The sequence below is a fragment of the Anthonomus grandis genome, chromosome 8 (assembly GCF_022605725.1).
Source record: "Anthonomus grandis grandis chromosome 8, icAntGran1.3, whole genome shotgun sequence".
In the NCBI taxonomy this organism is placed as follows: domain Eukaryota; kingdom Metazoa; phylum Arthropoda; class Insecta; order Coleoptera; family Curculionidae; genus Anthonomus; species Anthonomus grandis.
In genome coordinates this window covers 10,240,808-10,265,484 of record NC_065553.1, presented here as the reverse complement: position 1 = coordinate 10,265,484, position 24,677 = coordinate 10,240,808, and the positions used below count along the sequence as shown (strand labels likewise).

Genomic DNA, 24,677 nt, shown 5'->3' with positions numbered 1-24,677 from the left:
AACTGTCAATTTGTGAAAGCACAAAAGGGAGATTTGCATTACGTCTGCATGCTTTTATAAGTATTTAAGATGTGTGATGTTAAAATTAGGTATGAAATCGATAATATTATATCAAATTAGCTATTTATGAATTAAAAAAAAATTGTATATTTATGATATTTTAGTCGTAAGTCTCACTTTTTGATTTAAATAATGGTTTAATCTGAATACAACCCGCCATACAACACTGAAATAAAAAAGAAATTAAGATATTACAGATATTGCTGCATCAATTTTTTTTTCACAAAAATGAAGTATAATTTTCATATTAGATATTTTATTTTAGGATAATTTAAAACTTTTTTTTATAATTTTTAACTATGTTGATTACAATAATGTTAGCTCTAAGCAGAAGTTGTATGTAATGTAAATTTTAAGCAGAAAATAAGATAAACACAAGTTATGGTAATAAAAATAGTCCTCACCTGAGTAATTAATATTTTTTAAGTAAGAATGCAGGCATTAAATGAAAACCGAAAGTTACAACTAATGAAAAAAAATCCGAGATTAAATCTTTACTTATCTTGATTACCCTATACCTTTTTGTACTATTCTATATTCGACATAATTATAGCCAAATATCTGTATTATAAAAAAATAGATTCTCAATAAAGTTTTTCATTCATGATACGGTTTTCCCTTTAACCAAAAATATGGTTTGAAAATTTCACGCCTGTTTTTTAAGAGAACGTCTAAATCCAAAAACCTCTCATGATCCAAAAAACCTCCAAATAAACAGACAACGAAGAGAGATTCAGTTACTAAAACGTTTGATCTCTTACGTCTAAGTAAATATTTTGTGTTTCTATCTTGAAATTCCGTCAATGAATTATTTCCTTTTTGTTTGCAAGCTATCCAAGGTTTACCCTGTTTAAAAACATATGAGGTAGTTTTTGTATAAAAAAATCAAAATAAATCTAATTAAATTATTGCTATTTAATACAAAATAATAAACATTATAATACGAGTACAGTTTCAGATTGTCGTCCATTCTCTTGCATGTATACAGCGTTTGCTATATATTTCAGTATAGGCCATTATTAAATTTAAAAACATCTTACCAAAGCTAGGAATCCTTGTTTAATGTAAACCACCATATATTATGAATATCTCTTGTAAACTGAGTCTGATCCATAAACAAACAGTGCCTAAAAATTCTTTGATTTCAAATGACCCACCTGCTAAAATTTAGAATTTTTAATTTGAATTTCGTCACCAGCTAACCTGCGAATTTGTTGGATGTAATATGATAGAATCAATGTTTCAGTAAATGTCGCCAAACCGATTTCTGGATTGGTATTAACGATAACTTTCTTTCATTTAATTTTACTGTGGGAAATACACTGTGCGCTTTAAGGTATCCAAACACTTTTGGAAACGTTTTACAAATCATCTTTCACATTCCACTTTTGCAGCACAAGCACTACCAGTGGAATATTGCCAACCGGCATTTTTTATTATTTTAAAATTCTAGAATTTCCAATTAATGATACTTGAAGAATATTAAAAGTTTGACGTTACTAAACTTAATAAATAGCTAAATATAAAAATCTAAACTTAATTAATTAAAACACTATTTGCACTATTTTAACTCATAAAACACAATTGCTAATTAAAACACAGGACATTCAAATTAATTTACTTAATTCATTAACAAAAGAAAATTTAAAAAATACAGAGTGAATTTCAGGGTATTATTTTACCAAGGCCTGACTAGATTCTCAGTTTCAGATAGGCCACAGTAAGGAAAAAAAAAACAGGTTGATTACAGATGCATAAAAAATAGCACTTTTAATAAGCCGCTCTGTATATATGACATAATCATATCGATAAAAAAAAATTATAGAACAATATTTATTCATATTGTTTGTAAAATCTGCTAATATTTTATGTATTGCATAATAATCTACCATGCATAATAATCACCAACATCAAACCAAACCCACACGAAAAGCAATAAAATCCGAGCGAGGTTAAAATAATTAGGATCACACCGGTATTAAAAGGCAGTGGACACTGTCGAACACTTCCGGCGAGTCTGAAAAGACGGGAAGGAAGTATTTTTTGCACGCTCTAGCTACCTCCCTATTCAACCGAATAGTTTTTTCGGTGATGTACCTTTTTTTTCAAGGCTGAAAGATATAATAGTCAGGTGCATTGGAATGGAAGAAAAAAATTATATTGGTGCTATATTGAAGCGTAATTGTATCAGGATTTTATTCCTTAACAATTTAAAAAATATAAATAAATAAATTCTCCATTTATAAATATCTTATATTTAAATGGTTCAATCACAATAACTTATATAATAAAATATCTTTTAAAGTATCACTTACAACAACTTAACTGGAAAACATTTTGCTATATAAGCTTTCATTTAGGCTCTAGAAAGATAATAGTAAGTAAATCTCCATTGTGCTTATCATTCTAATGGTCTTGATATAATAAAATTTAGTTTTAAAGAAACTATTTTAGTAACAATAGTGAACCGTAATCACGATAAAATTACATCTTTCAGCATAGTTACTTATTTTTTTATAAAATCGCTATATTGGTTCTAAAGGGTTACTACAATTTTTTTAAGTTAATTTCTTAATGCCAGATAATAAATGGAAATTTCCAGTTAATATAAAAAAAATTCCGGATAATAATGAGCAAGAAAGATGAAACAAATTGCTTCCAAAAAAATCCCACTAATAATTTAAAAACAGTATGTTGCCACATCCAGAAATTAGTCAGGAATGATTCCATTTCTCTCCAATTTATATTTATAGATGCCGCCAAACTATCGCTAAAAATAGTCATTAATGCATAGACGCAAGTAGTTCTTGCATAAATATTAATGATCAATTACCGGTATATCGCAGACGCATAACATTCCAAGAAAATTAGATAAAACAGGAACTAATACTCAAAAAAACTACACATCCTGAAGCTCTATATCAAGATACTCAAGTCGCTCAGGAGTTTATCAGCTTAGTACCAAGAGAATCTTTTGTTCTCACACACAATAACTATTTTAATCTAGAAGAACTGTTCGTAGCGATGCAATTTTTATTAAACACATTTTTTTTATATATGTTACTTCTCAAAAAGAAAAAGTTAGATCTATCTAATAGTGACGGGAAAGAAGAATGATCTTCCTTAGTGTGACTCTGATGACTGGAAAACTTCAACGAAAACGAGTATGTTGGCTGAGAAGATTATGTTAGATTTGTGCCAGCGAAGTGAAAATATTTGCATATGTAAAAATTAATGTTAAAGGGTTTTGTTAATTTACAATTTTACTCAATTTTGTAACTTGTTTTAGAATCAAATAGCCACCAAAACCTTTCATTATATTGAAAAATTGAAATAGTATGGTCAAAGTTTACTGAATAAAATACAAGTTGCTTCACTCGGCTCCACGCGACGAATTACCTATTCACCACCCCTCACTTCATTTGCCGGGCGACGCTCCTACAATCAAATCTATTGGGTTACACAGTGAGTAGAGTTTAAATCCTTTTGATGTGCGAGCGTTTTATTACTAGTTGCACCGGGTGGACTCAGTGGACTGGCAAATTATTATAATCTATTATATTAAAATTGTCGACTTATTGTTCGGTAGACAGTTGTTTTACAAAGCGTGGAAGTGGTTTAATGTTTTTTAGATGTCCGAAAAATGAAAATATATATATAAAATATATTTATATATATAATAAAATAACAAATAAGAAATAAGGGTAACCAATTACATGCCAGGTTATAGTACCTCTCTGTCTTGAGAGGGTAAGTTGTGACCAAAATAACGTGCGCAGTTTCGTTTTCACATAAAATAAAATATGAAAGTTGGATTTTGGTCAACTTCTTATTTTATTCTTATATTATTTTGCTATATAAATGCGTTATGCAACTTTTGTACATTTAACTCTTATTTTATTTCTTATTTTACTTTATTTGTCTGTATAAATCCAGCTTAAGAGACTACATTGTTTACATTTTAAAATGGCAAAATATATTTTCCTCTCATTTTTTTTGTCCCTCTTTTACAATATTGCACTTTTGCCAGAGCTATTTATCCGCTTTTTAAGTATTAAAACATGTAATACCTTTTAAAGGTTATTTGAGTCGGAAACATAACTGAGCTCATAATGAAAAAAAACTAATCGAAAATTAATAAAATTCGTAGAAAAATCGACTTTAAAAGCAAAAATATTAATAAAAGCAGCAGTCAAAACAAAAATATCTTGGAGCATTAAAAAATTTCGTCACTTCGGCAACGTTGCGCTACAGTATTACGCACGTTTTACTATTTTTCAAGTTCTGCCAAAAATTATAAATGAATGAATCCCGAGCGATGTTGCCAAGGAATTAAAACAAATAAACGCTTTAAATTATTGAGTCTAGGGGCGTATTTTGTGTTTGGAGTGTGTTTTATCAGTTTTTTGTTGTTTTCGTACTTTTTTGGAGAAAACTAATGCCAAAATAAACGATCATGGTGCACGATTCTTGTGTAGTAAAGAGAATAGAGCATTAAAATCCAAATTTAAAGTTTCATCGGTAAGTTTATTTGTTTACGTTTAAACAGCAAAAGACTTTTGTATTTTTACCACCAGCGTCGTCACATGAAAAATATTAAGGTTAATTAATTATGTAATGACATTTTTTCGCCTCTATTTAAAATTGCACAAGAGCGACGAAAACAATACGTACAGATATAAAAAATTATTTGTACATAATCCTAACCCGATTTGTAAGGGAGGGAAAATGAAAATTACAAATTTGTCGATTATTATAATATTATTTGCACTAGTGCATAAACTCTACCCCACTGGCAACAAACCAAACAAAAATTAATTGAAAATATGCATTGTTGCCAAGGGGTACTAACAACACTTTCTCCATCCTTTTCTCTCTCACTACTAATTTTAAAACAATAAAATTCCACATTTGTGGGCTGGTTATGAATGAAACATTACGTTTATTACTTATGTCTTTGGTAATGCTATTATTAGTCTGACAAAATAACAAAAACAACAGTCAAAAAGTGTAGTAATCAATCATTTAAAATTCAAACATGTCATTACTTAGTAGTTATGTCTATCTTTAGTTGTTACGTTTAGTAACAGTAATATATGCATTTTTTCACACAAACTTTTGACTTTGATTTAAAAATAAATCCTAATACAACCAGTCGTACCAAAACAACCTTTAATAAAATACCTAAGTACCTAATTATTAACAAAAAAAATTTAACCATTTAGTTCTTAAATTACGTAAACTTTGATAATGTTAAATTTATTTAGTTTGGTGGCTATGAAAAACAAATAATTTATAGTATTATCAATTTACATATTTTTCCCAAGTAGGTACATTAAATAATAATTTTATGCCCGATAATAAAGTTATTATAAAATCGTGCTCCGTCTTCCCCTACAGTTCGAATTAGACGAAACTCGTAAAATAATAGCTATTTTTTACCACAATTCCCCTTTACATTTTTTGCTAGTTCCCCGTCGGCGAGGAGCTCGGCGGCCTGCCTTTAAGATCGAAAGATAAAAGGTTTTTCGCCGAGTGAAGCAACTTGTATTTTATTCAGTAAACTTTGGTATGGTCTACGTATAACAGATTTCCCACAGAATATTTAACTGCGCAGTAATAAGCCACACGAATGTTATTGCTTGATATTGCTATGGTAAAAAGGAACTACAAGACTCCTCAATGTATACATTTAGACATTAAAACGAAAAATGCCTTACATGAAAGAATTCTTGCAATGCAATAAGAACGCGTCCGGTGTTGATGAAATTTCCACCGAAGTCATGTCACATTTACTAACTCTCTGCAGGTTAGTGACAATTTTATTAATTTGTCGTTTGACTCGAACTGTTTTCCCTCATATCTAAAATTTACTACTATTTTTCCTTCGCATAAAGGGGTGTCCCTTTACAATGTACAATTACCAATTTGATTATGGTTAAACCAATTTCAATAATCCCTATTTAATAGAAAATAGTTGGTCAATTAATAGGCACAACCTGATTTCCGGACTGGATAAATAGAGATGATGTTGCCTCATCAGTTTTTTGTGATTTTTCCAATGATGGTGTCTATCCAGTGCTATTAGAGGCTTATGGAGTTAGACGTTCTGCTTCGACTTATTTTTTTCCGTATTCCTATGTGAAGAAAGGATCTAATTTGTTGATAATATCTATTCTCAAAAATTGGAAATCAAATGTAAGGTTCTGCAAGTATCGGTGTTGGATCCTTCATTTTTCCCTAATTACATTATTGATATGGTTTAGGTTCCCATTTCAGGATATTTCATACCTTATTCTAGTTAAAGAAAAGTGACTTGTTTCCACTACCTGTTTCAGAGACCTTATCCTTAGAAAAGGGCAGCAAGATATATGTTTATAATGGTCTAAGAGATATCTATGTTATACATGTTTTTTGAACCGCAGTTAGTGTCAGCTTAATAGCATCCTTTGTTCTTATTTAAAATACTATTATCTATCAAAGTAAAAATGTTGCTACTAATTTTTTTCCTTAATCTGTAGTCAGTAGTAGGAATGTATTTTATTTTATTGTTTAATAATGTTGCTGCATTGTTTTTAGCTGTCGAATTAGTGACTTTTTGCAACATGTCATTAATGCCATATTAGTTTTATGTATTTTTGATGCTTAATATTTTATGATCATTCTGTTATAGATATAGACTACTTGCTTATCTTTTTTGTATTGATACACATATCTCTTTACACAGCTTTGGCATAAGTTATAATAATTTTCCAACAATAACAGTTTAAAAAAATACCATGAATCAAAGAGTTAATATAAGAAAAAGTCGCGCACCCTAGTTTTTAGTAATATCTAGAAATTTCCGCTTTTCATCTGGCAGCTGACACTGAAAGATGCAGTGGCCCTTCAGAAACATTGTACTATAACCCTCAAAAAAACCCCCATCTCTCCAGATTTTCAGATAATAAATTTTAATTGTGAGTACATCTTGTGAGAGAACTGTACACATCACATCCCGTTTCCCATAATATTGGTTCGCCAGAATAGACTCACACTCGACAACTGACAACTTTGACAGATGTCAATGGTCTAAGTCTCATCGGCGGTATCAAAGTCGGCGTCATCGTCCGCGTCATTCTGCTGCAGTTCCGGTCGAATATTGTTTAGGAGGTCGCGCATCGCGTCAACGAGTGACGCGATACTGCGTCGGAACTCGTCTGGTTGCTGCTCGCCGACTTGAGCTTCATCCTCTGCTACTTCTCTGGAATGGTCAAAATTAACAACATTTATATTAAAAAATAATAGTTTAAATTCAAAATAATGTATAAATATTTTAAAATTAAATGGAACGTATACTAAATAAAAAAGGTGTTAAAATGGATAACTGGTTTGACCGTTCGCAAAAAAGGCCCATTTTTTAATTAAGATTTTTTCTTACTCATATTGGTTATATTTTTACTATGTTTTTACGCCAAAATTCAGACAGTTAGAATAAGACCCGTGTGCTGATATTCAGCTAAATACGTCAGATGAAATTGGGAGGGAACATATTGCATGTAATGTTCTAAAACTAATTTTTTATTCCGTATTGGAACAGACTCCCTTTTAATACAATTTCTCCTTCTTTTTCCAGAAGTTACTGATAAAAATCACATAGTTATAGGCTCGTATCGTAGACTCACGATATGGCAAAACTAAAGCTTTTTGCATGAATATTCTTGTCCAAATAATTGAACAGAAGTTATATCTAGTTTTCTGTTGAATTGGATTAATACATTTTGAATAATTTACATCATAGAATAGGCGAATTTTTTTAAATCACCTTAATTATACAAAAATAAGAAACGTTACGATACATAAAGGATATCCTGTTAAATCTGATTACCCTCTAAAAAATGCTTTTTTAACTTACCTCGGTTGTCTATCAGGCAAAACCTGTTGCGGATTAACCATAGGGAGAAGAGAACCCAAAAATGTTGCCAACGCATTTGATCTATCACCGGTAACAGTTATTCTTCGAGGCCGCGTATATAAATTGATAGAGTCGTTTGGTGGAAGGGGATCAAAACCCATTATTGGTCCGGGCGTATTCTGCAAAAACTGTAAATGGTTTTTTAATATTTGCAAATCGTTATGGGTATTTACAAATAGTAGACTCACATGTATCGATACTCCTGGATTATCAGACAAGACAATGTGTCTTACTATACTAATAGGTAGAGCTCCGGCATATCTAAAGAAAAAATACATTTATAGGAATCTTGATTATTTTAGGACCAACTGAATATAGAAAAATACTAGTTTACCACAAAATTTGTTTTAATTTACGAAGTCTTACAATCGACATTTCGGTGAATGGTTAGTGACATTGAGTAATTAAAAACATATGAATAAAATTAAGATTAAAGGTATTAATGTAACAAATTGCTATGTATATTATAACAAAATTCTATACAGGGTGTTTTCAAAGTTGGTTATTTATTTTGTCAACATTTTGTAGAACTGGTCAAAAGAAATTAGTATACCAAAAATCAGCTATATACGTTATTGAAAATTATATTTTAAAAATCTTCGTTAAATTAAATGATTTTGACCGTTTTTTTTTTCAAAGAAAATTCAAAATCATTCCCATTTATTCGATTAACACATAATCTTGTTCGGCAACTCCATGACTTTTTACAAGCTTCGAAAATAAAATCCTGATGCCTGGTGCATATTTACTGCTCTAATATGATACACCAACTCTTTTCAAACCCCTACAGAAAAAAAATGCAAGGCGTTAAATCTGGGGAGCGAGGAGGCTAAGAAATGGGGCCATTGCGCCCTATCCATCTATTCGGAAACTCATTATTTAGATGTTAATATAAATTGATAATAATGATAAATTTCTCTTTTAAGTTAAAGTTTTCTGCACTTATCATTAAATGATATTGTGGAGAATTGCAATAGGGTACAATTAAAATATCCCCAGGAGGCACTTTTAATTACAATTCGTAAATGGACTGTACGGGAAGATGTTGATGAATCTATATCTAGAGTTTAGTAGTATCTTCTTAAAAACGAGAATGCTTGCTCTGAGGATTGTTGTAATTTTCTAAGAAGAAATGAAATATACTTCCACATAATCAAACTCTTACTTAAGTCATAAAACACAAAACAGTATTGACTTGCAAGATGTACAATACTAAGTTCAAGAAAACCAAGCACTGTGATTTTGTCCTCTCTAAAACCAAACTGTGACTGATTGTGAAACCAAACTGATTGTTGAAAAAAATATTTATATTTGTGAAGTTAAGACACAAATGAGTTAAAATTTTTAAACCAGGCCTCTCGAAATCTATACTCAGACCGATTCGAATAAAATAGATTTTAATTAATCAAATCAGAAGCAAATTAATTTTAATTAAGTATATTTTATTAATTTGTTCATTACAAATTGAAAAACAGTTGCCTACTACGCCATATAACGATTTTAAAAAAATCTGACTGATGCTTTTTTTCTTTCCAAGGTATAGAAAAAGAAATTAATTATTTTAACTCGAACGTTGATTTTCGCCAAAATTATTAAACACCATCCAGAAATCATCATTATATCATATTGGAAACTTATCTTGTTTGAAATGATACCATAAAAATAACATAATAGTTAAAAAAAATGATACCATTAAAGTAAATTTTTTAAATGAGTAAAATACTCAAAAAAGCAGTTAAATTGCATTTTGACCACTTTCAAGTGACCCATTTGAGAAATTCAAAAAAATGAGTCAACTCCTGATTTATTTTGAGATATAGGCAAATCTGCAACTGTAAGCTGTAATTATAAAGAAAACTTAAAGAAAGAAAATTGTATGTAATATGTATGATACAATTGCCTATTAAATAATAGAAGTTTTTTAGTTATTCATAGTTTAGTTTATTCTACAAATAAAAGATTCTCTTCAATGTACTCGGTTTTTCCATTATACAAATAAAAACCGTACAATTTAGCTCATGAAGGAGCCTCCGTTGATTTAGCAATTTTTAGTCTCCATATAGCAGGAAATTCGAATCAATCCTTGGGACTATAAATTTTATTTCAACAGTCTTAAATATAAAACCCTTAAGAATAAGAATGGAACAAATACCTTTATTTGTATGAGCTGTAAATATTACAGCAATTTTACTATTAATTTCGCTATTAATTTTAGCAAAGGCTATTACTATATTATTACCTGACCGTAATATCAATACATAATTTTTTGACCTTGCAGGAGAAGGATACCCTATTCTTTACCAACATTTATTTTAATTTTTTAGACATCCAGAAGCATATATTTTGATTTTATCTGGATTTGGAATAATTTCTCACATTATTTATCAAGAAAGAAGTAAAAAGGAAGCCTTTGGAGTTTTAGGGATAATTTATGCTATATCTGCTATCGGCCTTCTTGGATTTATTATACACCATTTATTCACTATTGGAATAGATGTACATACACGAGCATACTTCCAATCAGCAACTATAGTAATTGCTATCCCTACAGGAATTAAAATTTTCAGTTGACTAGGAACTTTTAAAAAGAATTTTTTTTCCGCTGAGTCTTATACCTTTTTCATCGAGTTGAACCGGGTTCCTTTTAAGGCAGACATAATTTTTGAAAACAGGAAAAAGTCACAGGGTGCTAAATTAGGCGAATAAGGGATGTTTCTTTTTCTTCTCTTAACTACCTTACTGTTTTAATTCTAGGGGATGCAGGAGTTTTCCAGTGCATAGATTGTCGTTGTAGTGACAACATCGTATTGAAGTATTTAAAATTAAACACAATGATATTTTCAATTTTATTCAGGTTGCTCATCTAACCCGTCAAGAAAATCTGAGCATATCTGTTGACGGACGACCTTTTGGTCAGAGGTCAACTTTTTTGGAATTTACTTCGCACCTACTTCAAATTGTCCTATAAGATTTTTCTGACAGTTTCTTTATCGACGTTTACAGTATCACCAATCATCTTAATACACAAACAACGATCATTGCGCACAATTTCATTGATTTTGGTCACTATTTAGAGACTAGAGTTTAAGCAGAAACTTGACCACTTGGACATGGCCTACTCCAGAAAATCGTTTGTACCATTCAAAAACACGCGCACGAGATTCTCACCATAGGCCTATTTTAAAAAATTGTAAGAAAAATATTGCTTTAATTTTTCTCAAAACAAGACCTAGAAATTTACTCAAACTATAAGTAAAATCTATATTTCCTGCATTCTCTTGTATCTGATTTTACAGACAATACCTGAAATCACTCAAATTATAGTGTTTAGTAAAAAAATAGCTTACCTTCTTAATCTTTTTTCTTTGTATGCCTCAACAATTGGTTCTTTTTTGTCCACTCTATCTAATACATCATGCACATTTCGTTCTAACCACGGTAAGATATCTGCATCCTTCCAGACATGAAAAGTTCGGTTCACGTATAGCTTTACTAGTTGATTTAAAGCTGTAGGACTAAAATAAATAAAATATAATAACAAGAGCTTACATTTACTGCAATGCAATCATATTAAAACCTGTTAAATTTTCTGACTAGAGAAATTACATACTCATTTTAGGAAAATAGTTCCTTTTTTAACTTTGTCTTAGGATAAACATACTTAAAGAATTTACTTGTAGCAGTAATTACATTTACCAAATTCATATAGCATAACATAAAGAAAAGTAAAATTTATTTTAAGAAAGATATATCTATGTTTTTAGAAATATTCTTTAAATTTTTACTTGGAAACAATAAAGGTTGATCACAATAGAAAAAATCTTAGGGATACAGAAATTATATACTTTATACTAAATGTAAGAAGCCCAATACATTATATCGAGGCCAGAAAAAATAGGCTTATAAAACAAAGTAAAGGACCACACATACAATGCATGGGATTTCAGTTTCATCAATTTTCAAAAAAGATGAGTAAAATCCTGAATGTTCCACTTTCATTCTGTAAAGGGTGATTTATTAAGCGATCCATATCTTGAAATTTAAATAAAACCAAGTGTGTGTAAGTTATCACCAAAATTTTGTACTAGCTTGAAACGCATGGAATATAACATTGTCAAATTATACTGAAGACTTTGTGATTTCAAAAAGGGTCGCGATGTTCTAAAAACAAGCCCCTATTGGGAAACTAATTTATTTTAAAGATTAGAAGATTTCATCACAATCATTACTTACTTTTTCTCAGTTGGTTCAGTAAAGAAGCTATGCGAAGATACTCTACTATCAATTCTAATAGAGCATTTATCTAGTAGTTCCATCAATAATGAGGGAAACATAAGTAACGCTTCCTAAAAATATAAATACAAGTTAAGGCTTTTAAAATTCTGCTTACCATAAATATTTGAAAAACATTTTTAAAACAATAGGTTGATTGGCCTATATTTTGCTGATACTTTGATTTTAGAAATATATATCAAAATCACTTTTAAAATACATAATGCAATAGAACAAATAGCATTTGAAAGCTCAAGTATATCCTTATATTAAATCATTTTCATAATTTTCTTAGGATCAAATTCGAAATAAAATCTAAATGATCTCTGTTAAAAGATATTTTATGTACAAGATTAAGTCTGTCATAATAAATTCTATTTTTTATTGAACCGGACAATGATCGATTAAATATTGATTTCCCATTAAATATCCATTAATCCACTTCAAAGTTGCATTGGCGTTCCTGTATTTTTACGAGTTTTAAAATACCAATTTCAAATATCCAAATATGTTTATTTTTTCTATGAAACATTTCTGCCATAAAGTGCTGCTGTCCGCTGTGACGGAGAGAGATTAATCGTGTCGTGAAATAAATCTAGTATCATCCCTCGCCGCCAGCACATTTTTAGCTAAATTAATACCAAAAACTAAAATTCATTAGTGGTTCGATGCCTCTTGAAACTTCGTAAGTAGTTTTCACCGTTGGTGACATTTTATTTGGTGTACCGTGTTTCCATCGAGAAATCTCTCTTAGGGCTCCTTGAATATGAATTTGTAAACCGCCAGCCATGACCCAGCATTGATGAGAATTTCGCCCTGAAGCCAAAAAGCAGATAATTTCGCTGCCCTTAGCCCCGTGAACCCACATCATGCCTTACGCCCTATGTGGTGAGAAATAACCCATCGCGGGCTCTCGCCCCCGAAAGAAGAACGCCATGGAACTTGATCCGTAAGCTTACTAGTCTTTTTCTTTTCCTCTTTAATTGATCTTAACCATATTCTTTTGATTTCTTTGTCGTATGATTTAACATGAATTTATTATTTTATCACCTTCTCATTTTAATCTTTAAAACTTAAGTTATATTTATTTTATAATTATGTAAATTAAAACAATTCAATGTTACACTTTATTATGTAGTGCTTCCGAAGTGATCACTGACGAATTCAGGTACCTTTAGGTTATAAACTTATGATATATATCTTTTATTTATTGTTGCATTTTTAATGCCATCAACAATGTATATTTACTTTCCATGTAGATTTTGTTTGCCTTACAACTTTAATAAACACCCTATTTAAATTAAGGTAACTGAGTAAGTGAGTGTGACTGAGACAACTGACCATACAGAGAACCCATGAAGCCGGCCTGATAGGTTTTTTTTTCATCATTTAAATTTAACAGGGTTTCTGGAACCTATCAGATCTAGAGAGTTGTTTTTGTTCTTTAGAACTTTTAAATCAAGACAATCGAACAAACTCAATTCCCTAGAAATAGTCCCTGTAACCAGTTAGTCTTGCCGGACTATTATTTTTGTGATAACAATGCCTTAATATTTGTTCACAATATTTAAGGCCTTAAATTTTATTTGCATCAGATAGGTTCTGAACTGATATAAATTTGCAGGATGTAAATTTTTTTGAATTTAAGATAAACCATTGAATATTAAAGTTAACATATATCATTATAAAAGGTGAGTGTTTAATATTCTAGACCCTAAATTATTCAAAATTGGCTTAATTAAATATTAACATACTAAGTAATTTTACGTTTCAAAAATCAAAAGCTTACCTGTAAATAATAATCAGCTCTCTCAATATCATTTACATAAAAGTATGCCAGGGCTGTGCTAAAAGCGAAATTAGGCAACTGAAGCAAATTGTATCTCCTGTCCAAATCTTCAACAAAACCAATCAGCCACTCATACTCCTTTGCTCTCAATGCATAAAAATCCATGATTAATTTTATACCAAGAGGATCGGATTTAGGATCAAGATTTAGCAAAACTTTGCAAAACTCAAGAGCAGTGCGACAACAGCCCCTACCTCCAAGGAAGTTTAAGTGTTTAAAAATTGTTATAAATAACGCTCTAAAAATTCAGATCAATTTAGATTATTTGGAAAATCTCAACTTAGCCTTAGGTAGTGGAGTGGCGAATTAGGAACAGTAAGTCAAATCTCAAAATTTAACATTCTACAATATTTACTTTTACTTCTTCTGTAGTGCTAAAAAAAGAGTAGTTTTTCAAATAGATACTACCCAATAAACACACAAAAACCTATATATTTAGACTAACATAAATGTATAAAATCTTAAAATCGATAAATTTTCGTTATAAAACTCTAAAATAGAATAGTAATAGTACTAAAAGTTAAATCTGTTCTTTCTTTTCCCTTTTTAGAGTTTTACAATCAAAATTTATTAATTTAAATCGTAAGTTACTTTATCCCATTTATATCTAATTTTTTTATGTTTCTTGAGAATTATCTAGAGAATAAATTACTACTGTTCTAGCCTTGAGAAATGCCTATTTCTATGAGTGTCTCTAACCTACTACTCCAATTCCTAAGTACATATTAATATTTAAAAGATGTTTTATAACAAATAAATTGCACAAACCTATTTTCCTGCCGTCTATAATCCAGCCTACAGTTTCCCTGTGCCACATTAAAAAGTGGATGAAATGAAAACTCCAAGAAATATAGTGCTCTCTCAATAAGCTCAGCGGCACCAGCCAAGTCATCACTAAGTTTGAAAATGTCTGAGAGTTGAATGAGGGCATTTACATGATAAGGTCTCTCGTTTATAATTGCTGTTATATTTTCTGGATTTAGGCTTTCTACTGCCTAAAAAAAGTGAGATAATAGAACTTTTTTTTAAAGTTATATTTGTATTTACCTGTAAAAATCTGTTTTCAGTTTGCCTATAATTCTGACTATGTTCATAAGTGAAATATTGAACACCATCTTTTGTTTCCAAAAGTGACATGGAAAGTCCAGATTTGCTTACTTGGGGCCAATTGTCTCTGCATGCCACCATCCAAGTTCTTTTTAATTGAGTCCTTGATCCACCTCGGTTTTTTCTTTTGCTAATAAATGGAAATTGATCAGAGTAAATATTTTTCATATATTACATGCAAAATACATAATAGCATATACACAAGTAAAAATAAATATATAAGGCAAAACATTAGTTGAGAGATTTAAAATTACACAGTACACTTTAAAAAATTTAAAGTGAATGAATTCTGTGGCATCATAAAAAGCTCTCTTGAGAAGATTTTTTTTGATCCTATACTAAACTAAGGGTACTTACTGCTCAGCTTGGACAACTTTTGAGCCAAATATCCTCTTAAGTTCATTGTTTGGGTTTAAATGCTTGTGCTGTACAGTTAAAACTGTCTTTGTATCAGGAGGTCTATCTTGCACCATCTGGTTATCCATAGAAGCAATTTTTGGGCACTCTCCTAAAAGCCTATTCACCTCTTTAATAGACCTTTCCACTTCATCAATCTAAAATCGAGGAAAAAATCCTAAATTTTAAAGTATATGTATGTCTTTAGGTGTTTGTAAAATTTATTAATGCATGGTTTACAAGATGTCACATACAGTGGTTAACAAAAGAATATAATAAGTATGGACTATTTCTTCGCTAAAAAGCATAAAAACTAACAAAAATTACATAAAAGGACACTGTAAATAAATGTATTAAATTTGATCTCAGCACTAAAGATTAGACGAGATGATTGATTTTGAGTCCAATATGTATAGTTTTTATGGTCCCTAGCAAATATGATCCTTTGCTTCAGTATATTAGGTAGTACATGTACGAATATATTCCAACCTCTTTGTTGCAGTATCAATTATAAAATATTGGAAAAATGTGTATTATTTCAACAATATCTCAGAAAGAATTAAGAATTATGAGCAGATATTTGTTCATATTAAAATATAATTTTGGATCGATTTTTCTTAAAGTGCAACATTTTGGTTATACAAGCAATTTGTATATTGTACTGATAATGAAATATTATTATAATACAGGATTTAGGTAGCCTTTCTGTTCTTATTTAATACTATGTAATATACTAATATGAATTAATTAAGTTGAATATTAGGAAATGTGTTTTAGTTTCTTTTTTGATGATTTTAATTAAAAAATTAGCAATTGTTTAGTACTGGGTAGACTTCCATACAAGCCTTTGTAGCCAAAAGACCCCATATTATACATTTATATGTCATCAATTAATAAAGCACTTTTTATTTTTTCTTTGACTCTCTGTGACACTTTGTAAATAAGGCCTTTTCCAGCACATTTTCCATGTTTCGTCATATTTTCTTTCCTTGGATTTTGCCTTTTGTAAAATCATCTTATCATCTTTGGCTGTTGTTTTTCAATATCTACCACATTTATCTGCTGGATAGTAGTGCCCCTTTGCAAGTACTTTTTCAGTCAACTTTAATAGAGATCAATAATTTTTTACTGCAGAAGTGCAGCCACATTCTGTGATCTGAGTAAGGCCTTAGATTGTGTCTCCTTTACCACTCTGGCTAAGAAACTAAAATCTTATAAATTTTCAACTTCCACTATTAAATTAATAAAATCCTACCTTAGAAACAGATCTCAAGTAGTTGATATCACAATCTAAATTGTAAACTACAATTTGGTGTGTCTCAAGGGTCTAAGCTTGAGCCACTGCTATTCCCAATCTATATCAGTGATGTAGAGTGTAGTGATTCTAATGGAAATTTTATTATCTTTGCTGATGATACAACTGTTGTTAAGACGGATTTAAACATTGATCACTTGCAGATGAGTGTAATGGAAACACAATCTCTTTATTTGTATAAAAACTGGATCATCTTTAAATCTTAAAAGGACTTTGAAGCAAAGATTAAAGAGTATCTTCTTCGTACAAGTTTTTATAGTATAAATGAATATTTAAATGATATGTAATTTATACATATTTTTCTCATTCCTCTATTGACCTGTGTAACATTTGTTATGTTAGCTATAAGTAAAATCTGTATTGTTGTGACGAATTCATAATGAGTTACTGATTATATTGGGTATTACGTCACTTATAGCAAAAATCAATTTAGAAATTTTTAGAGATAAAAATTTCTAAATTGATTTTTGCTATAAGTGACGTAATACCCAATATAATCAGTAACTCATTATGTTAGCTATAAGCTTGTTTATTTCTTTATTTGTTAAAGTTCTTCAAATCTTATATTACAAATAAAATATACAGGTTTCCAAACCAAGGAAGCATACTCCAAGTGAGGGCATATATAAATTAGTATAAAACTGCTTTACATCATTAATATTGTAAAAATCTGATCTCTTTTAATAAACTAAGCAACTTTGTTGAAACACTCTTGTACAAAATGTAAATACTGGTCTGTCCAAACAATCTTTAATAGACTTCACAGTGTTATAAAATGTCAAGTAAGAGTAGTGTGCCTGCCAGAGTGTAATGGTAGTAACATAGTGTAGTTTTTAGTTTTTATTTGCATACATTTTTATATGTAGTTGGGCAACTAATTGAAATCTACAGTAATGGTTAATGTTTTTTATGTGGTACACAATATAATTGTGAAAGTGGTGTTCAATGTCTGGTCTGATGGTGCCCTCAAGGCAAAACATATAACCAAAAGTACCGCATTAAAAACAATAACAGATACTGTAGGTGTAGAGTTTTTTTTTCTTATTTTAACCTGGATAAATTTATGGTGACTAATTAAGTGTTATAGGGAACTCAATGTCTTGCTTTATAGATGGTTGTATTTTCCTTTCCTTCAAAACACATGCCCAGATCTCTTTCTAATCCAAGCTGGAGTAGTGATAAACCCATTCCCTCATTAAATATATGATATTGATGGAAACATGGAAAACACAAAGGGCAGTATTAGATGAGTAATATTTATAAAATAAAGGAACCCAAAGTTCACTTCACAGTATGAGGTGTACAATCAAAGGTAAGTATCATGAACATATACTAGAGCAGGGGACACAGAAAGTACTGTTTTCCCAAGGAGCAATGAAGAAACATTAAGTCCAGATTTGGCCTGTACTTACATCTGCATTGTCTTCACTGCTTCTATGTGTTGAATGTTTCCCTGACTTCTTTTTTCTCTTTTTCCTCTTCTTTTTGACCAATTCATGTACATTATCCCCTTCACAAGACTTAGCTGCTTCAGTTTCATTGTCGTCTTCTTTTACCTCACTTTCTGAGTGTGATTGTTGACCTAACTAAAAATGTTGACACTCATTTGATTTTTTTTCCCATATTTGGCAATGTATTTTTACAAAAAAAACATATGATTTTACCCAATGAGGGAATAATGAGAGTGGTTAAGAAGTATCAAATAAAATATGAAATTTACCAATTCATAGCGGTTTATATTGAGCTGTTTTTTTCGAGCACCCCCGACTGGGGCGTCAATTTCAATGTCTGAAACATTTTCATTTTCGGCGAGATCTTTTTCCTGCTCTTTGAGCAACTTGCGCATTACTCTGTTGGACATTTTTTAGGCTTTGTCGTGTATAAACTACTATTTAACACATTTTATACCGAAAACTTCCGTATTTTTTTGGTTTTATATATGCCATAGATTGTAAGTTAGGAACTATTCGGAATGTCACAACTCAATTGACAAATGACAGACTACGGTCAGTGAAATGTCAACGTTGTGGAAAATGTCAGAACAGTCAAAAATTGGAATTTTACTTTGTTCTGTTGGTGCCAACTGTGATAAGTCAGGATTTCCTATTTTTTATATAAAATACTTATAAAAAAGCAACCAAGCCTTATTTGATGGCCATATTATCTTTTTGCGATATTGCTACATGTAAGAAATCTTCTAATAAAAAAAAATGTGCACAAAACAAATTAATTTTTTATATACATGCTGGAGAATCGGTGAACAGTTCTGAATCTCTCTGAAGATATAGGCTTCCTATAGAACTTGAAAACAATAACTCTGAATTCAAATTCAAAAAATGTTTTATTGCAATAAACATAAAAGCGGTTAGCAAAAAATTAATTAAAGTTAAAAAAAAAAACAAAGATACCTACTAAAATTATCTAGGTCTACATTTTAAAAATAAAAATAAAATGTGAGCGATATATAAAATAAATATGTATACAGGCTGGAGGATCGATGAATAGTTCGCAATCTCTCTGAAGAGGTAGGCTTTCTATAGAACTTGAAGACATAGTAACTCTAAATTCAAATTCAAAAATTGAAAACATAAAATCTGATACCAAAAGCTAAAATACAAAAACATAAATATGAACATTTTACTAAAGATTACGCTCAAATAATTCGTCTAAAATATAGAAAATTTCACCCAGCAGCAGCTCTTCCAACCTCCTTCTAGATCTAAGATCACATTTAATAGTTCGTAAATTTAGAGGTAAGTGGTTAAAAATCTTCCTGCCTCCGCATACAAAAGATGCTCTTACCTTTTCAGTTTTTGGAATAGGAAGGGGCAGAAAGGAGGTATTGTGAAGGTTGTACCCGGATAGACGATTAAGCTCATATTTATACTTTTTATGAACTATACAAGCTGTTTCGAGTATAAATAAGGAAGACAGAGTTAAAATTGATGTTTTAGAAAAAGGTCACCTAGTACGAAATGATACTCGACATGAAAAAACGAAGTGCCTTCTTCTGCAAAACGAACATAGAATTACATAAATACTGAACTCATACTGCTCAAAACAAAATACCATGCCTAAGATGGGATTCAATGAGGACACAATAAGCATTCTTAGTCACCGCAAACTCAAGAGAGCTGGCAATCACTCATAGAAATGTTCATAATTGCAATTTCTTTAAAAGCTTTTCCCATCAAGGCAAATAAGAAAAAATATGTAAAACGATAATTTTCCAAATAATGCAAATCTTAACACTTTTATAAAATTTTATTTATAAACAAATCACAATTTTCATTACGACAGCAACTTATTACATAATTCCTAATCTTGTCATGTTATTGTTCTTTCTAAAAAAAATACAAGAAAGCAAATGATATGTCACGACCCCCATTTACATGCATTAATAAAAGGCGTAAACTTTTATCGGCATGTCCGATGAGCTAGAAAAGTGGTTGATAGTAAACTAACTATTAACAATATAATTATTGTAACCAAATGAACTTTAGTCTAACGATGGTAGATGTAGATCGAATTAAGTGCAATAATTTATAGTTTTTATAAATATTTTGCTTTCGAAGCTACGTTTCGTGTGTCTCATTAAAAAAAACTGATATACAAACTAATTTTTATTTAAGACTTAATTTATAGTGTTTTAAGAGTTTATTTAATAATTGATAAGTGACCCCAACTCAAAGCGCATAAAAAAGATGCTGGATGAATACGAAGTCAAGTTTGCATATTGTAGCAGTATTGATGGATCGTAAGTAGTTGTTGATGTAAACGAGTTAAAATAAAACTGTATAATTGGAAAGGGTGGTCCAGCTAAACGTCATTAGTGTTTTCTCATCTATCAAATGTGATACGACTTTCATGAGGGAACATTATGGCAAAATGTTTTGTTACATCAAGATATGACGTCAGTTTCAAGTTTTAGAAATGAACTAGTATTATGATCATAAATTCGAAGTCACTTAATCGATTACCTTTAAATTTTATTTATGAAGTAACCATTAAAATATTTTTTTATTTTAGGAATAAAATTTCGAATAACGCAAGATATATTTTCAATCTTTAATGTCAGCAAATTGTGATTTAATTTTTGCCTTTCAGAAGATTTTGGTTAAACAATAGCAAAAACAAATAGTATGAGAGGCCAGAACTGTTTTTAGTACTTTATTAAGTATAATTTTTGTAAAGTAAACAGGAAAGCTATAACTGTAATTTAACTTTTAAAATAGAGAAGGGTAAATAGGATACAACCTGCAGGATCTAGGTCGCTGAAGAGTTTCTTTTAATGATTACTTTCTTAATTTCTTTATCACTTATGGCAATTTCCCTAGATCGGCCTTTATAAATGACGTAGGCACACAGGGAACTACTGTTGCAACATTTTTGATTTTACCAATTTTCCATTTTACCAAAGCCGATGAGGATAATTCGCCTTAAATATTTTTAAAACCTGGTTGTAACGGAAAATCAAAATAACTCAAATACTGTCAGATTTGACTAAGGACAATAAAATTATAGATGGTATATGTCTAGAAAAAAAATTAATATAGAGTCCTAATTAAAATAAGTATGTTAACATAAGTTATTTGGTTATACTGGGAAAAAAAAAGATCCAAACGGTAATAAATAATATTTAAGATGAAGGAAGAGATTAGGTGTTCCATATTGTGTAAATTATAAGAAAAAAGATAGATTGAATTGAAATAATAACAATTAAATGTAACTACAATAATAGTTCGAGTACAATAATAGTTCATAGTTATATTCCCATGTCAGTTTTGGGAGTCGTAATGAATATAGGATAAATTATGTCTTTCATTCAATTTTAAAACCAATAATTATTTAAATGTTCTGCAAGTGGTTCAACATCCTTTTAACGTTGATGGTACTGAAATATTGGTGAGATAGCAAGCAGTAAAATGGTGGAAACAAAGAAACAACCTCAACATGTTAACAAAAAGAAAGATATTGATAATTTGAGTAATTCATATGTTAATATAATATATATTATTATACATCTCAACGAAACGCGATTGAATTCAGTTACAGCAGAAACATTTTTAACGGTTTATTTTAAGTAAATATAGTTATTATTTTTGTTTTTATATCACATTCAGTGATTTTCTACTTGGCATGACGTCATTTTCTATACCTGATACACAATATTAAAAGGGCTGTTTACGCTAGGTGAAAATTAATAGATATTTATTCGTTTTTATAATCATAATATACGTATGTGTTACGCTTGATATTGGATGGAACACTTACACTTCTATAGTTTAACTTAATTATTCTTAAAATAGCAATTTCTAGGTAGGTATCTTCCTGGAAATGCTCTTTTTGATTCTATTGGTGTATTTTCTGTTTTAACGTCTTATTTTTACTTTATTTAAAAATAATCTACTTCTTCTTTGGATAAAAACCACAACCTCTCTTTATGGAATAAATTGAAAAAAGAAATTATTTATATTCTATAATATAAAAAACAATAAAATTACTGAATTTAATAGTGCTAAGTTGAATTTTATTATCTGCAACTCAAAATATTTGATTATTGAATTTGTACACTATCTATACAAAAAAAAGTCCTTTATATTCAAAGGGATACTGCATCAGATGTCCTTCTTGTCAGAAAATCACAATTATCTACATCAGTAGTCCGACACTAACAAGGAGTTACCAGGGTTACCAAGGTGGTAATTACCTTATTACAACACTTCGTCTCTCGAAGATAATCTAATTATTACACGCTTGGCCCTTATTACTGTTTTATCGGGATTCCTCTTGTTTCCTTTTCTCGAAGAACATCATAGTTTTATTTTTCACTTCCTATTATTCAAATATTTATTGAAATCAGTTATATAGGATTTAAATGCAACAGTTATGAAAGTGCATCTCTTGATCAGCATAAACGAATTCAAGTATCCAGGATCTATCACTGTCACTCTTTACTGCAATGGGCTGTTTGGAAATTTAATTTAAATTTAAAATATGACCCCACATCGCTATTAAAAACCAACAAGTTGAGCTTTGAATTATTTTTGCATTTATAAAAGTTTAGTTGTCTCCATCTTGTTAAGTGCGGTTTAAGGCAGCAAAGGCAGAACTAATTTCAATATATTTGAAAAGGTGATTGTTTGAAATTATGTTGTTAGTTATAGAATATATCATTATATTCTTAAAAAATAAATCTTACAAAATTGTATTAGGTATACAGTTTATTGAAATTTGAAAAAGGCCACTTTTTTCAGAGTCAGAATCCATATTGGTTAAATTTGACGATGAACCGTTGATTGAATAATCCCATTTTCTCAATCAACGGATTAACTCTAGATAACAAGTGAACATAAATGGTGAATTGAAACCACCAAGGAATATTTTGCATTTTGGTGAAGCATGTACGTTTAAATATCACAGTTTGAAATCAATTTATTTAAAATTAAAATTAAAGTACTAAGTAATTAATACTTATGTTTTATTTAATTTTAAAACGTTGTATTAAAATGAAATATCTTGGAAGCCCGGTACTCGAATATAAAAAACAAAGCGCAATTTAGAATAAAATTTAATACTTCTTCAAATTTGAAACAAGAAGGATGAACAGAATTTATGTGTCAATATGTCTCCTTGAAAAAAATAATAGTATATGAGTCAAAAAGATTTTTTAATATTTTCTCATTTAAAGTCGTAAGCCTTGCTGGACTGTACATAATAATGATACTAGAAAAATACTTGAATTATGCATATAGACCCATATATAACATACTAAATTTTACATTTGGCGCATGCGTTTTACTTAACCAAATACGACTACAAGCCTTTGATTGGATAGACCAATATATGTACTGTTTTATATGACCTCCTAGTTGGGTTAACTGGTTTTTGGGTTTGTTTTCTTGATATTTACCTAGTAGATCCTGGTTTGTCGAGTATAAAGGCTTTAAATTGAAATATTTTATTAATCCCTCAGGGGTGCCACAGGGTTTCAACCTGGGCGCACTATTATTTATTCTATTCAATAATGACCTAATTACTACTCTTAAATATCAGGGACTGGTATTTGCTGACGACTTAAAGTTACATTATAATTTATACAGTATTAAGAATTGCATATTTCTTTATAGCAATCTGCATTTCTTAAAGGTATGGTGTGTTGACAACAAATGCTACTACTGCAATCTAGTTAGATATTTCAGATCAAAAATCTCCATTACCCCAGAACCCTTGATTCTGAGTTTAGCTTCATACCGCATACCAACAATATGGTTGGATCACCTTTGAAGAGCTATGGGAACCCATATTCATATTCATATTTAAACTCAAAAAGTTCTACTTTAGAGTCTATATTTAAACTGCCTATTAGGCTGCAACATACGGAATCTCCTTTATCAGTGTATCTGAATGTGAGTGCAAGTTTGCACTCACTGTTTCTCACTGTTGCCTGTAAGTATCTGACTTACAGACCAGCTACTGAAGCTGTTAAATATATCCATTGTACATACCTCAGAAGAAATATCTTTGTACAATTTTTTATGAGCTTTAATTTTAATTTAATGGCTTGAGACACCTCTGTTCTCCTTTCCAGTATAAAATTTTTGGTCCTTAGATCAAATACAAGACATCATCAAACCCTATTTTTGCCAAGGCTTCGCTCGAATATAACTATTGTTGAGATCGTCTGTATTATATGCCCTGTGCACTATGTTTAATCGAATCTG

The 24,677-nt window shown here is 30.1% G+C and overlaps 2 protein-coding genes across 2 annotated transcripts in view; one reads left to right on the top strand and one right to left on the bottom strand.

Annotated features, from left to right (window-relative positions):
• Positions 1-3,305: 3,305 nt before the first annotated feature.
• On the bottom strand, positions 3,306-18,925 carry LOC126739485 (transcription factor 25). Its single transcript, XM_050445176.1, has 11 exons — positions 18,674-18,925; positions 18,366-18,539; positions 15,600-15,796; positions 15,183-15,372; positions 14,904-15,130; positions 14,076-14,373; positions 12,248-12,360; positions 11,362-11,529; positions 8,203-8,275; positions 7,955-8,142; positions 3,306-7,303 (listed from the first exon to the last, which is right to left on the bottom strand). Exons 1-11 carry the CDS (start codon positions 18,812-18,814, stop codon positions 7,132-7,134), a joined length of 1,941 nt encoding a protein of 646 aa, XP_050301133.1. The 5' UTR covers positions 18,815-18,925; the 3' UTR covers positions 3,306-7,131.
• A 1,593-nt stretch (positions 18,926-20,518) lies between these two features.
• Positions 20,519-24,677, top strand: part of LOC126739451 (protein cycle) — a 44,838-nt gene continuing 40,679 nt past the window's right edge. The window contains exon 1 of the mRNA XM_050445130.1: positions 20,519-20,710. Within this exon, the coding sequence (XP_050301087.1) occupies positions 20,658-20,710 (53 nt within the window). The 5' untranslated portion in view covers positions 20,519-20,657. The remainder of the gene's footprint in view (positions 20,711-24,677) is intronic.

Excerpts from the sequence above, each read along its gene's own strand:
- LOC126739485 (XM_050445176.1), bottom strand. The coding sequence starts at position 18,814 with ATGTCCAACAGAGTAATGCGCAAGTTGCTCAAAGAGCAGGAAAAAGAT. Across the intron at positions 15,797-18,365 it reads GCAGTGAAGACAATGCAGAT|ATTGATGAAGTGGAAAGGTC; the intron begins GTAAGTACAGGC and ends CCTCGATTTTAG. Across the intron at positions 8,143-8,202 it reads ATCCAGGAGTATCGATACAT|TTTTTGCAGAATACGCCCGG; the intron begins GTGAGTCTACTA and ends AACCATTTACAG.